This window comes from Asparagus officinalis, chromosome 7, assembly GCF_001876935.1.
Source record: "Asparagus officinalis chromosome 7, Aspof.V1, whole genome shotgun sequence".
In the NCBI taxonomy this organism is placed as follows: Eukaryota; Viridiplantae; Streptophyta; class Magnoliopsida; order Asparagales; family Asparagaceae; genus Asparagus; species Asparagus officinalis.
The window spans coordinates 98,961,652-98,974,126 of NC_033800.1; the positions used below are offsets into that span (position 1 = coordinate 98,961,652).

General features: G+C 35.7%; 1 protein-coding gene across 3 annotated transcripts in view; it reads left to right on the forward strand.

The window, feature by feature from the left end:
* LOC109847049 overlaps positions 1-12,475 on the forward strand; it is a 78,843-nt gene that overhangs the window by 45,944 nt on the left and 20,424 nt on the right. For all 3 annotated transcript variants that reach the window (XM_020416294.1, XM_020416295.1, XM_020416296.1), the window contains 7 exons: positions 1,461-1,652; positions 1,742-1,858; positions 4,352-4,623; positions 4,712-6,300; positions 6,401-7,536; positions 11,120-11,248; positions 11,313-11,468. In XM_020416294.1, the coding sequence (XP_020271883.1) occupies positions 1,461-1,652; positions 1,742-1,858; positions 4,352-4,623; positions 4,712-6,300; positions 6,401-7,536; positions 11,120-11,248; positions 11,313-11,468 (3,591 nt within the window). The remainder of the gene's footprint in view (positions 1-1,460; positions 1,653-1,741; positions 1,859-4,351; positions 4,624-4,711; positions 6,301-6,400; positions 7,537-11,119; positions 11,249-11,312; positions 11,469-12,475) is intronic.

Here is a 12,475-nt window from a genome sequence, read left to right on the forward strand (position 1 = left end):
GAAACAGAGAGAGAGAGAGAGAGAGAGAGAGAGAGAGAGAGAGAGAGAGAGAAGGCGAGATAGTCATAGCTGCGAGAGCCGAGAGTCGATCCGATTGATTTTGGGTGTTTCGTAGTTGAAGAGAGATGATGGAGCTCTAGAGAAGATGAAGCAGCTGTCGCGATTGATTTAGGACAAAAGAAAGCCCAACCATAGAGGATCTTTTGTGATTGAGTTATTGGAGGGGGTCAAGTCGGGTTTTTAAGCTTTATTCCAATTCAAAACCCATTAACTACCAAATTTTCAAAGCCAAAAAAAGAAGAATTGGTCGCCTTTTCAAAACTGATGTTGTGCCCGACATATCCGCTTTGACTTGATATATTCCCGACATATTCTCAAAAATGCCATTTGACATGTACGACTCCATGTCGTGGCTATTAGGGCCCCGATTCGACATGTCGGCTGCTATATCTGACATGACGACCAACTTTTAAAACACTTATTTAAGGTGCATACAGTTCCTACCAAGATCAGAACAAACCCCAACCAATAACATCCTTCACCACCTCCATCCTCCCCACCCAAAAAAAAAAAAGAAATAGAAAGAAAAGCATAGTTAATGAATAATAATAAGTATTATTATTATGATATTAATATAACTACCTATAGGCACATCTACACATGATGCTTATGCACACACTTGAGACATCTGTCTTGGAACACAACACGTAAACACCTTCACCTACATCCAAAAACACTCGGCCCACCACGCATCCAATAGTTGCCAGCATCCATCGCAACTGATCCACTTTCATTTGGTATTTTAGACTAAATTCTTTTGCTCCTCGATATTCAGTCAAATCTTCTTTTTTTACAATTGGATCCATCTCTATGGTCCCAATTGCCCACAATATTTCAGTCTTTAGATCAATTGCTTATTTGCCGATTTCTTCTCAAGTAATCATCTTTGCCCATGTTTTACCAGGTCAGGTCATGCAGTCCATATATATTTTAAGATAAACTCTACATTTGTTGTTAGTGTCTTATTTTTTTTCCACTTGAGGGATAATGATAATACTTAATGGTTATCTTAATAGAGAACATGATCCTTAATGGAACTGAATGGATGGATAGGATCCCCAAAAAAGTTGAAAGAAAGGCTTTGTTGTTGTCTTTTTTATTTTTATTTTTATTTATTATTTTTTTTGCATAAACTACCACAAAAAATGTCAGTCAGGTGAAAACAGCATAATATCTCCTTGTTGACTGTTTAAGTTAATAGGGAAAAAGTCTTTTTGTGTTTATTGATCATGCATTTAGTACCACTACAAATATGTTGTATCAATTTGTTTTATTGAAATTTTATATTCAGGTAATAATTATATTGGCCTCTTTTTTGGGTTTTTTCCCTTCATTATAGAATCATATTTTTCAGACCAAGAAGAATATTTAATTATGACATGTTCATTTTCATTTTGCAGTACTTGGAATTGGGAAGTCTTTTCTTCAAATCCAGATATAAGATGGAAACTGGTCAGGAAATGCTAGATAATTTCCATTGCTATGACCATGTATATGAGGGATGTTTTAAGAACTCCATGGATGATGTACCACTAGTTGCCGAACTTCAATCTCTCTATAATCATTATACCATTGAGTTGACTGAGTTTGAGGCAAGCCACATTTATTATTTTAAATCTCTGCTTGCTCTTGTTTGTCTGACATTTACAGGATATAACATTATTTACATGGCCTTTTCAAGGTACGTGTGCCTGCTTCCAATATATGTGGTGCAACTTCCATTATTGAAAAACTTAATGCAAATATCGGATTCAGGCTTTGCATGTTTTTTGACGAGCCAACATTGAAAGCTTTGGAGGTATTTGTTTCTCAATGGTCAAGTTATATTATATTTTTATCAGGACTACAATTTTTATGTTCCATCTATAGTCAAACATATGCAATAGCACATGAAGCAACAATAAGAAAATGCTGGCTATTCATGTATTCATGAAGCACGTCCTTGATTGAATAAATTGGATAAATCACCTCAATTTTATAAAATTCTCTGGATGAGTTGGCAGCCTTCTCTTACTCTGATTTCAGTTTTACCTTTGCTCCAAGTTCTTCATGAATGCTTATGTTGAAGAGATAAGAGTCCTAAGCCTTCTTAATTATATAGTTCTTTGTGAGTAAAAGGAGCCTTCAGATAAGACACTAACAGTGGTATAAACTACATCTGGATCTGAAGGCAAATAAGCCACTTTAATAGATGCGTACGCCTGTGTCTATAGAAAAGCAGAATGTCTGTTTTATGAAGTCCAGAACAAGATAGTTCTTGCGAAACCAAACATAGTAACTCAAATCTGGATTTTCCATTTCAGAGCTCTAACCTCAATTATTTCACTGTGATGGTCTCAGATTGTAATAGGTGTTTCAAAAGGTTACATGGCCAGTTACCTTTGACCGCAGTCATAGTGATTCTCAGTTTTATAATAAATATACATTCATTTGTTAAATGTCCATAATATTCTGATCACTAATTCGAACCCCTCGGGTAAAATAAGAACAACCCCCACATTCAAAGGCCCTTTTCTTTTAGTTGTAGCCATCTTGATCAAGATGCTCAACGCCCCATTCCGTCAGATTACCCATTATATTCTATCCTACTGATCCACACCCCAGAATGAAGCTAGAATAAACTTCAGTGGGCCGAGGGCTCTATACACTAAATTATTTGTTAGATGTGCTTTGAGATTCGTGTTTTGTGTGATACATATTACGCCTATCTTTGAGATATGCGCATTGATGTGTATCCCACACCATCACAGATCTCAAAGCAAAATGCATAAATAAGATGGTGGACAGAGCCCTTAGTCTTAAGTTTATTCTAGGCTTCTAGCCTTCTGCTATGTATAGAATATAGGTACATGTATGTATGCATGTATCTATGCGTGTATACATGCATGTATATATGTAAGTTTGTACTTACATGTGCATTAAAGTTTCTGTAAAATTAAGTGGACGTCCACTTGACATTTTTATCCTCTGGATTTGCATTGAGATGCATGCTTATGTGTGCTAGGTCTTGAAAAAGATAGTCTTGATGGGTACCACACATGAGCTTTATATGTATGTATGTGTGTGTGTGTACACACACACACTGTACACACACACACACAACGATATATGTACATATATATATATATATACACACATGTATATACATATAACACACACATATAACGATATTTGTACATATATATATACATGTATGTATATACATATATATGTATACACATAGAAGTGTAGAGGCTTATGTCAACTTAAGTAGACCATCTACCAAACTTTCTATCCATTGATGATACCTAGGGATCCATGGAAGATATGAAGAGACTTTTTATATATATATACGAGTGGATAGAAAGTTTGGTGGACAAGGCTTCTTGTCCACTTAAGTTGACATAAGTTCGCCTCTCTCTCTATACACACGCACACACACACAAACATGTAATAAACTTAAGTGGACGGAGGGCTCTGTCCACCATCTTTTTTATCCGTTGGATTTTCTTTGAGATTAGTGTTGGTGTGTGATACACATCAAGGCTACCTCTGAGTTGTGTGGTTTACTGTGTATCACACAACAACATGTGTCTAAAAGCAAATCCAATGAATAAAATGTTTGTGGACTGATTCCTCAAATATGTATATGGTTTGATTTTTATGAGGGGGCGGCTTATTTTGCTAAATGAGCTACCAAGTGATAAAGTGTGCGGAGGCCTGCCCATTTGATTTGACTGGTAGGTGGGCCTCACGATATGTCTATCTCTTGGTAGCTTATTTACAAAATGAAGTGCCACCTCATATCATTATTCCATAGCCCCCCTGGAGACAAGACACATTTGATGTCAGATGCTCTGAGCCTCCAGCTCTTCTATTGAAACTATCTATTTTTTCAACCACACTATTCATAGATGAAAAAACCTACCATATGTTTTGTTTTTCTGCAATGGAAGTATTCTATATCGTAGTGCAGGAGATTGAACTTCCCTCCCTCCATTAAATCTAAAGATATTCTCCGTTTGATTGAAATCCTCTGGGATTGTAATTGCAATTTAGGATTTTAGGCTCTTTCCTTATCATTGTCAGTACGACTGGTGTTATTTTGTTGTCTGATGATGTGGTCTGTCTTATTGACGTGTGTAAATGTGGTGAGTGTAAGTTCTAATCTATGTTATAGGCAACCATGCATTTCCTATTATAAATGTTCTTCAAGCTTTGATGTCGTTATGAGTTCCATTGTTTTTCTTATTCAAAATATTAGCTCCAGTTAGTTCTTGTATATTATGAGCTTGCATGTTTCTTTATTTAGGTTGACTGTATTCTGCCTTCAGTCAGAATGCAAATTTCTCCAGCTGCTGTCCATGCATTGGTTGGAGTTCGTGATAAATTGTTACTGCAAGAAAGTGAAGGTGTGGCTACAACTGTCTCAGATGGTTTTGAAAAGTTCAAACCAGATGACTGTTATTGTTTTCGGTTTTTTGTATCTGTAAAGTTGGATCAGTTGAGCTTGGGTATTATCCTTGAAGAAGATGCACCAGATAGTCCCCTTGTCTCCTTTTTCCTAAAGAGTATTGACTTTAAGTTAGTAATCTAAACATACTTTTCATGTCAATCATACGTTTTGCCTAACAAAAATTTCCAAACATGAGCACATTTTATCTTGTTTCAGGTACATTATGCAAGAAGATCCAGAATGTCATTTCTATGTTAAGTTCTTGAAAGCTGAAGAGTTAAAACTAAAAGGTGAATCTACAGCATTCATCTTATGCTCATTAAGAGATGAATATTGTAGTACCTCATCTGGACATTTTGAACAAGTTGGTCCCTGCTCACCAAGTGTCACATGTAGTGAAGATTCTCCAGGTGAAGGTTGTTTTAAATTTAAGTATTATGTTAGGAGTGATGGTTGTAAAATTCAGCATGAATGCAGTGTTTTCTTAAACGCTGTTGATCTTCATATCCATCCGAGAATTTTTGGGTATCTGCATGGGTTTTATAGCAAAGTAAGCAAACAGTCTTTTTCTTCAGCTAAGTCCTTCAACCTGAATCAACAAGAAGATACTGAAACATTTGATATTGAATTGTCAAAGTCTGGCTTCTCTGACTTCTATGATACCGATCCAACTACTTATTCTAGTAATCGCGTGGACCACTTTCCATTTGTGAATATTTACAATTCAGGTTCTCTAAGTTGCCTCGAAGGCTCACTAATAGGTTGTGTTCCCAAGTTGCCGAGCTCCTATGTAAATGACAGGCATCAGAGAATCCAGACATTCAAGTTTCAGAAGAAACGTAGAACTTATAGCTATGCAACAGTGGAATCCCCTAGCAGCACTGGAACAGTCAGTATGGAAAGGGATTCTTGCACTGTTAACATGTTCCTCCTGGATATTAGTATCAGTAACTTGCGTGTTCACTTTCATGATTCTTCTTGCATTTTAGGAACAATCACTCTCTCTAAATGTGGGTCTTCCATTATATCCCAAGATAGTGACGGTTGGGATGCACGGATCTGTACAGACGGTGTCATGCTTTCTTCATCTTGGTCTCCACCTAGCATCCATGATCAACTATGGTCTCCAGCGTTGCCTAGTGTTTCACCTGCCTTAAATATCCGTTTGAGGAAAAAAAGGACAGGTACGTTGTCTTCAATGACGGAGGTAAGTTTCGGGGTTCAGTATATTTGCTGCATTCTACCATCATCATTCCTGGCGATGATGATTGGTTACTTCTCGTTGCCTGATTGGACATCTAAGGGAAATGAAGATGTCATCAATCAATGCGCCAGTGAAATCGATGACTTCGAAAATGTTCAAAGCTGTAGTTCTGCTTTCTTGTATAAATTTGAGATACTTCATTCCAGACTGATTTTACCGGTAGAAAGTCAACCAAATTTTTGTTTACAGCTTGGACTTTCTCAGCTATACTTCGCTTCTACTCTTATGAGCAGTATAGTAGATGCTGATAAGGATATTCCTTCAAGCTGCGCGATTCCAAGCCATCTAACTGCTGATAAACTTGACATTATCAATCTTTTTGGTAGAAATCTGTCTCTATCATTAATACCACTCAAGGGAGATGCTGGTTTCCTGTTGAAAGCAGATGAATATAGCCGTATTGCAAATGTCCCTCTTATTGAGCAGCTAGATGCTGATCTCTGGGTTAGGATACCTTGCACAACTAACACATGTCCTGAGCAGTCTGCTTTGCCAACTTCGATTATGATGAGAGTGTGTGTTTGTAACTTGATTGCAGAAGGTAAAGGGAAAAATGTATTGATATATTATTAGGGTAGCATTTTTCCAATATATATTTGTCTAACTCCCTCCTCCCTCTGTTATTTTCCTCTCCTTTGCAGACAGGCACCTTGTCCTAGGAATCCGGGCTATTAGAAGTGTCATTGAGGAGCTTTCCTCTATTGGTGAAGAATCCAAATTCTTCAGTTCCGATGTCCTGCAGTTTTTGCAGATTAGGAAGACCCTGAAAGAGGCCAAAGCAGTTACCCTTGACACCTCAAATAGGACTCTTATGAATATAAAGCTCTGTGCAGATACAATCTCAATTAGATTCTCTCGCTTCTGGATAGAAGAGTCTGCATCAGAAATGATGGCAAAAATAAATTTGCAGCTTAATGTTTCTGCATCATTGGAGAAGGGAGTTTTGCGATTCTTGGATATCGATATTCCTTGTCTACTTCTGCATTCAATTAACACTAATCGTCCATTGGCATCATTTGTCTCCGATAGTTCATTGATTTCTCATCTTCATATTAACTTCTCTGAATCTGATTGTGGCAAGAAAGAACTTTTATTTTCAATACCTTTTCTTGATGTTTGGTTACATTTGTCAGAGTGGAATAATTTTATTGATGTTCTTTCATCATATAGTAAATTTGATAGTGCTTCAAATTCATCTGCTGCAAATCCGGAATCAATATATGATGGTGACCCTGGATCTCAAGTGTTCAATAGTTCTGCCTCAGAGGATGTGATGGAGGAAGACATTATTCTGATTATAAAATCTGAGAACTCTGCAATTGCACTTCATTTACCCTTCTGGGACAAGGAAGAACATCTTGGTGATCCCAAAATAGATGAAGTATCCAAGCGTTGCAAGTATGTAAACTTTTCTCTTCAAAGTAGATGTTGTGAATTTACTATAGGCAAAACATGGGTGAAATTGCAATTTAATATGGAAAAAGTGAGAGCAATATTGGAGATGGTCCATGACCAGAATATTAGTTCCATGCCATTCATACTGATTTCTCAAATTAAATTAGAAACCAATGGACAGAAAAGACAAGGGGAGCTGATGCATTTCAGTACTGAAGTTCATGTAGAATCTGTTGATGTTGGACTTTCATATCAGATATTCAATTTTTGGAGTAACAGTGAACTCCAACTTCCTGAAAGATCATCGTCACCATTTCCATGTCATTGCATAGTTTGCCATGTTCATTTGCGGAAAGGCTCGCTGCTGTTAAGTGATGGAAGGGTAAAACCCTCAACTTTATGTTCATGTTGTCTGCGCTATATGTTTCCTATATCATAAACCATAGTAGGCAGTTTAATGGTGGCTTGTTCCTAGTTGGACATGATAATAAATATTTAGATACTTGGCTGTTACGTGCTATTGAAACGATTCTTTATTAATTCTCAGTTCATCTATTGTTTTCCTTGCTTTATACGTGGTATCTTAATTATGATGTTTCTGTATATTAAAATTCATATATGTTGAAACTTATAATTCAATATTGTCAGACCTCAGTTTGATCCTTTTAGTGTTTATTTTCATTGTTTCTGATAAAAATATGAAGGAAATTTTTTTACAAGATAACTACCATTTTTTTACGGCTGTTCTTGAAAACACCATGCACTTTTTTGTTTATTAAACTATTAAATTCTCTTTGCAGTTAAATATCATATGTCCATTATCGCAGTTTAAAATTATCATTCTGCGTTTAATTCCTCTGAACTAAGAGAAGTTCTTATAGAAACCCCTCTATTATCAACAGATAATTAGGTTGGTTTTTTTCCAACAATTAATCATCCTGCTTCAATCAAACCCTTGGTCTTCCTCCTTCCTCACCTTTTCCATCTTATTCTCCAGATGATGAGGTGGACTTCCTTGCTGGTGATACCATCATCTCCTCTTCTTTCATTCTTTTCTTCATGATCTTCCTCATAGCTGGCGTCACATGCTGCAACAACCACATTGCCCTCTTCTTCATCTTGTTTACTTGTTTTGTACCTTTTCTTATGCACCCGATCTCCTGAGGTTCTGTTGATTAAGACTAGGTTTGGGGTTAGAGTTAGGATTAGGCTTAGGGTTAGGATTTGGATTATACATAGGGTTAGGATTAGAGTTATAATTTGATAGGTTAAGATCAGGGTTGAGTTTAGGGACAATGAGCGAAGAAGGCAAACTATTTTTTTAGTGCTATATTTGAGTTTAGATATATGCCCTTATTTATAGGTAGTTTTAAATTTTCCCCTTAAATATTATACATGCTTGGCCTCCAATTTGCTTCATTTTTTCAATTTATCCCCAATGTAATTGCTTTTAAAATCTTGTTTGTCCATAAGACAAAAATACCTTTCAGCCCTTGTTAAAAGATGGCATGGAAGAGAAGTAAAACAGCCAAATAAATAACCCATACTTTCCCTTTATTCTCCTGTCTTTTTGTTTCCGTTTGAGTATTGCAGCCGCCACAGTCCAATACCGGTTTCTTAGTCAAAACAATCACTACTTGAGAGAGCCTGATGATGAAATCAAACCGATCAATGATGAAGTCTTCCTTTCCTTCATAGTCCACATGGGAGGTTTCTCCATTCAATCTGCTGGCTATTGCCTTCAGTGTGGCATCATGATAAACTATAACATGAATCTTCCACTGGAAGCTATGCTTTCCCAGAAAAGTCATTCGTGCTCAAAATCATGGACATCATATTTGGTTTCTGAGGAAAGAGGAATGTACATTTGATTTATGAATGAAAGAGAACATGGCAGTATGTGTAATGGTTGTTGATTTTGGAAGGAAACATTGCGAAGTCCTTTGTTTTAATAGTAGGCAAAGAAAACTAGGCGCTTCTGGTGATTTAAATTTCTTTGCCTTAAAACAAATTGATCTGTCGATATTTTCTATTTGTTATATTCTAAGTTGTGATCGAAACCAACGTGATCCGGACTAAGAAGCTACTAGGAAGGCAATTTATTATTATATTTTAATGCTTTGTTGTTGGTTTCTCAGCTACTAGGAAGGCAAATTTTTATTTGCTCTTATCTGGTTTTCTTATTTTTAAATATGGATTTTTAGCTTCTTAGATACTTTTCAGCCTGGGGGCTGTCGATATTTTTCTATCTGTTATATTCTAAGTTGTAATCGAAACCAATGTGATCCGGACTAAGAAGCTACTAGGAAGGCAATTTTTTATTATATTTTAATGCTTTGTTGTTGGTTTCTGAGCTAGTGAAATTTTTATTTGCTCTTATCTGGTTTTCTTATTTTTAAATATGGATTTTTAGCTGCTTAGAGACTTTTCAGCCTGGTGGGTGTTTCTGTAATTTTAAAACTCTGGCCCTATATGTCTAGTTCTATTGTTTCATTCGAGAGAACTGATGAATTAATATTTGAAAAGAAATACATTCATGTGTTGCATCATCCTCTTGTAAGATCCTCATGATTAGTTTATGGTTGGATATGAAACCAATCTTTGAAGTGAAGCCAAATTTATGATTTGGAGCTCCTAACAAAAAGTTCATGAATTTGGATCTGAAAACAATTCTTCACAGCCAAGTTCATCATGAATCTTCCGCAAACGCTTAAGAACATAGACAAACAGATCCTAATTAAAAAAAAACTACAGTTCTTGTTACTGATGCTTCACTATCTCTTTTAAGTATTTGATTAATTATTTATTTCAAAACAAGTTTGGATCTCAAAACTTTGTAAAGCTAATCAGATAATGAGTTTCTTTACTTTAGTTTATTTTGTGCCCATAGAGTTTATTGTCATCCTCATTTCTTTCATTATTACCATACCTCCTTGACTTGACACTTTTTGCTGGCGTTTGGAAATTTGAGGCTGGCTGTCCTCTTGTCACATGAACTTAACATGATCAGGGGGCCAGATGTACAATCTGTCAACTAGCATTCAAGGTTCTAGTATAAGGTTCTATTTTTTGTAATAGTTTACTAGGCAGTTTGTTATCAACTTATAGGAGGTTGATGTTAGATTGATATCCCATCATAGAAAGTGGGTAGTATCTTCTGTCGAGCTTCCTTTCATCTCACCCTATTATAATAGGAATTTATGATGTCAACAATTTTATTATAGCCAAGGAGCTCCATTGAACAGTGACATTTATTTTGCATGCGTTTGTCGTTTCCCTTGTTCACGCATCATAATAGTTTAAATGGCAGATCAGATCATTGTCATGGTTAAAACCATGCATGCTACTTTCACATGTTATTTCTCTTTAGCAACTGTTTATGAGTTATAAATCTCCATGATATGCTAAGCTCAAAGGAGCATGCCTTACTGATAACAAAAACATTATTACACTGAATGTTTAAAGTTCAAGATTGTGCTATATTACTATTAGTAGTATCCTGAATGTGGATACTGTAGACTCAAAAATTTGGATTTTCAAATTGAAAATCTACACTGTTGGTTGTGGTCTACTACACATGAACTACCCGCTAACAAAATTTTTGATAAAGTTTTTTTAACCATGCATCTTAGGTTGTTGAAAATCAACTTTTCAGAAATTTCACAAGATCAATAATTGTTTACTCCTTGAGACATGATTAAAAGCATGTTGAATTCATCTGAAATTTTGTTTACAGTTAGTTCAAGTGTATTGGATCACATCCAACAGTCTGCATTTCCAATTTGCAAATCTAAGTTTTAACTTTAGTCTTTAGTATCTGTATCTTGGATACGATTGATAGTAGCATAGCTCATCTCTCTCTCTCTCTCTCTCTCTCTCTCTCTCTACACACACACGTGTGGGCATATCCTGATTTGTTTTTGTCTCCTTATCTGATCTATTTATATTTCTTTCTTTTTTCATAGTTGAGCTACCATGGACCTATATTTGAGATGTTGACAAATAATATGTTGGTGGAATTCAAGCAAACACAGGATATCTTGGAGGGTTCTGCCAGTGCTGACGTTATAATTAACTACAATAACATTGACAAGGTATTGTTTGGTGTAAGTTGGTCACTTCCTTTTTTGTTAGTTATGACGTTATAATAATCTACAGGTTATGTGGGAACCATTTGTCGAGCCCTGCCACTTTAAGCTAAACTTGGTACGAAAGTTTGTCGGAACAGTTCTCTTGAACACATCTGCAAATACTAATGTATATCTGGAATCAATTGAGCATCTTAACTTGAATATTACGGAGCCAGTCATTGAGGTACGTGTTTTCTGATCTTTCAGGGGTTTGTACAGTCTTATATATATTTTTGAGAGCACTGCCTTTTGAAATCTGTATAGAATTCTCGCTGTTCCTAGATTAACATTCTACAAGTTGCTAGCTTTTCATATTTGATAAAGAAACTCTTGCCTGCCTTTGCTGTGCTCATTGAAAAGCTTTAAGCATTCATTTCAATTTATATCAGATTGACATTGTTAACTGATAATTTAACTGCCTATTACAAATTCCTCTGTTACAAATACTGTGGAAGGAAGTGGAGTTATGTAGGTCTCAACAGAAATGTGAGTCCAGAAAGGATCTAGTTACAGAAAATGACAACAGCGTCATGGGATTAAGTTGCAGACCAAAGGTAATTGACTGAATGGACTTAAATCAGATGTAAATATTGTACTTCGTGTCCAAGCCAAATCGTGGTCCGAAAAATAGCTCTAGTTTGGTTGTACAGGCTGACATTTGAGACTGCTTTCTTAGACAAGGTTTTAAATATCATATATCGTGGAAATATTGGATGATCAAAATTCATACCGGATTGCGGATATCGCGGAAATGTGGTAATATAATGTCCTAAAATGTAATTTTAACATACTTAATGAAACCGAAGCATATAAAAATGTAAATAATATATGTTTGGGATCACTAATATACCTTTTAAAACAAATAAAAGTCCAACTCGACATTGCAACTTTTTGTCCGATTTTTTAGCGGCCCAATGTCACGTTATATATGGGAAAAATCATGATATATCACCCAAAAATTACTAAAAGTGGTATATTGTTTTATGAAAAGGATATGAAAGGACATATCGTCTGAAATATTAGCCATGTCAGGGATATATTAACCAAAAATTGTCAAAAAGCAGTAAAGGATATTTTTAGCCCATATTGTTTTGCGGCAAGCCTTGTAAAAGGATATATCAATCGATATATCGGGGCATGTCAGGTATATTTAAAGCAATGTTCTTAGAGCCAAAAGTTGAATATTTTACT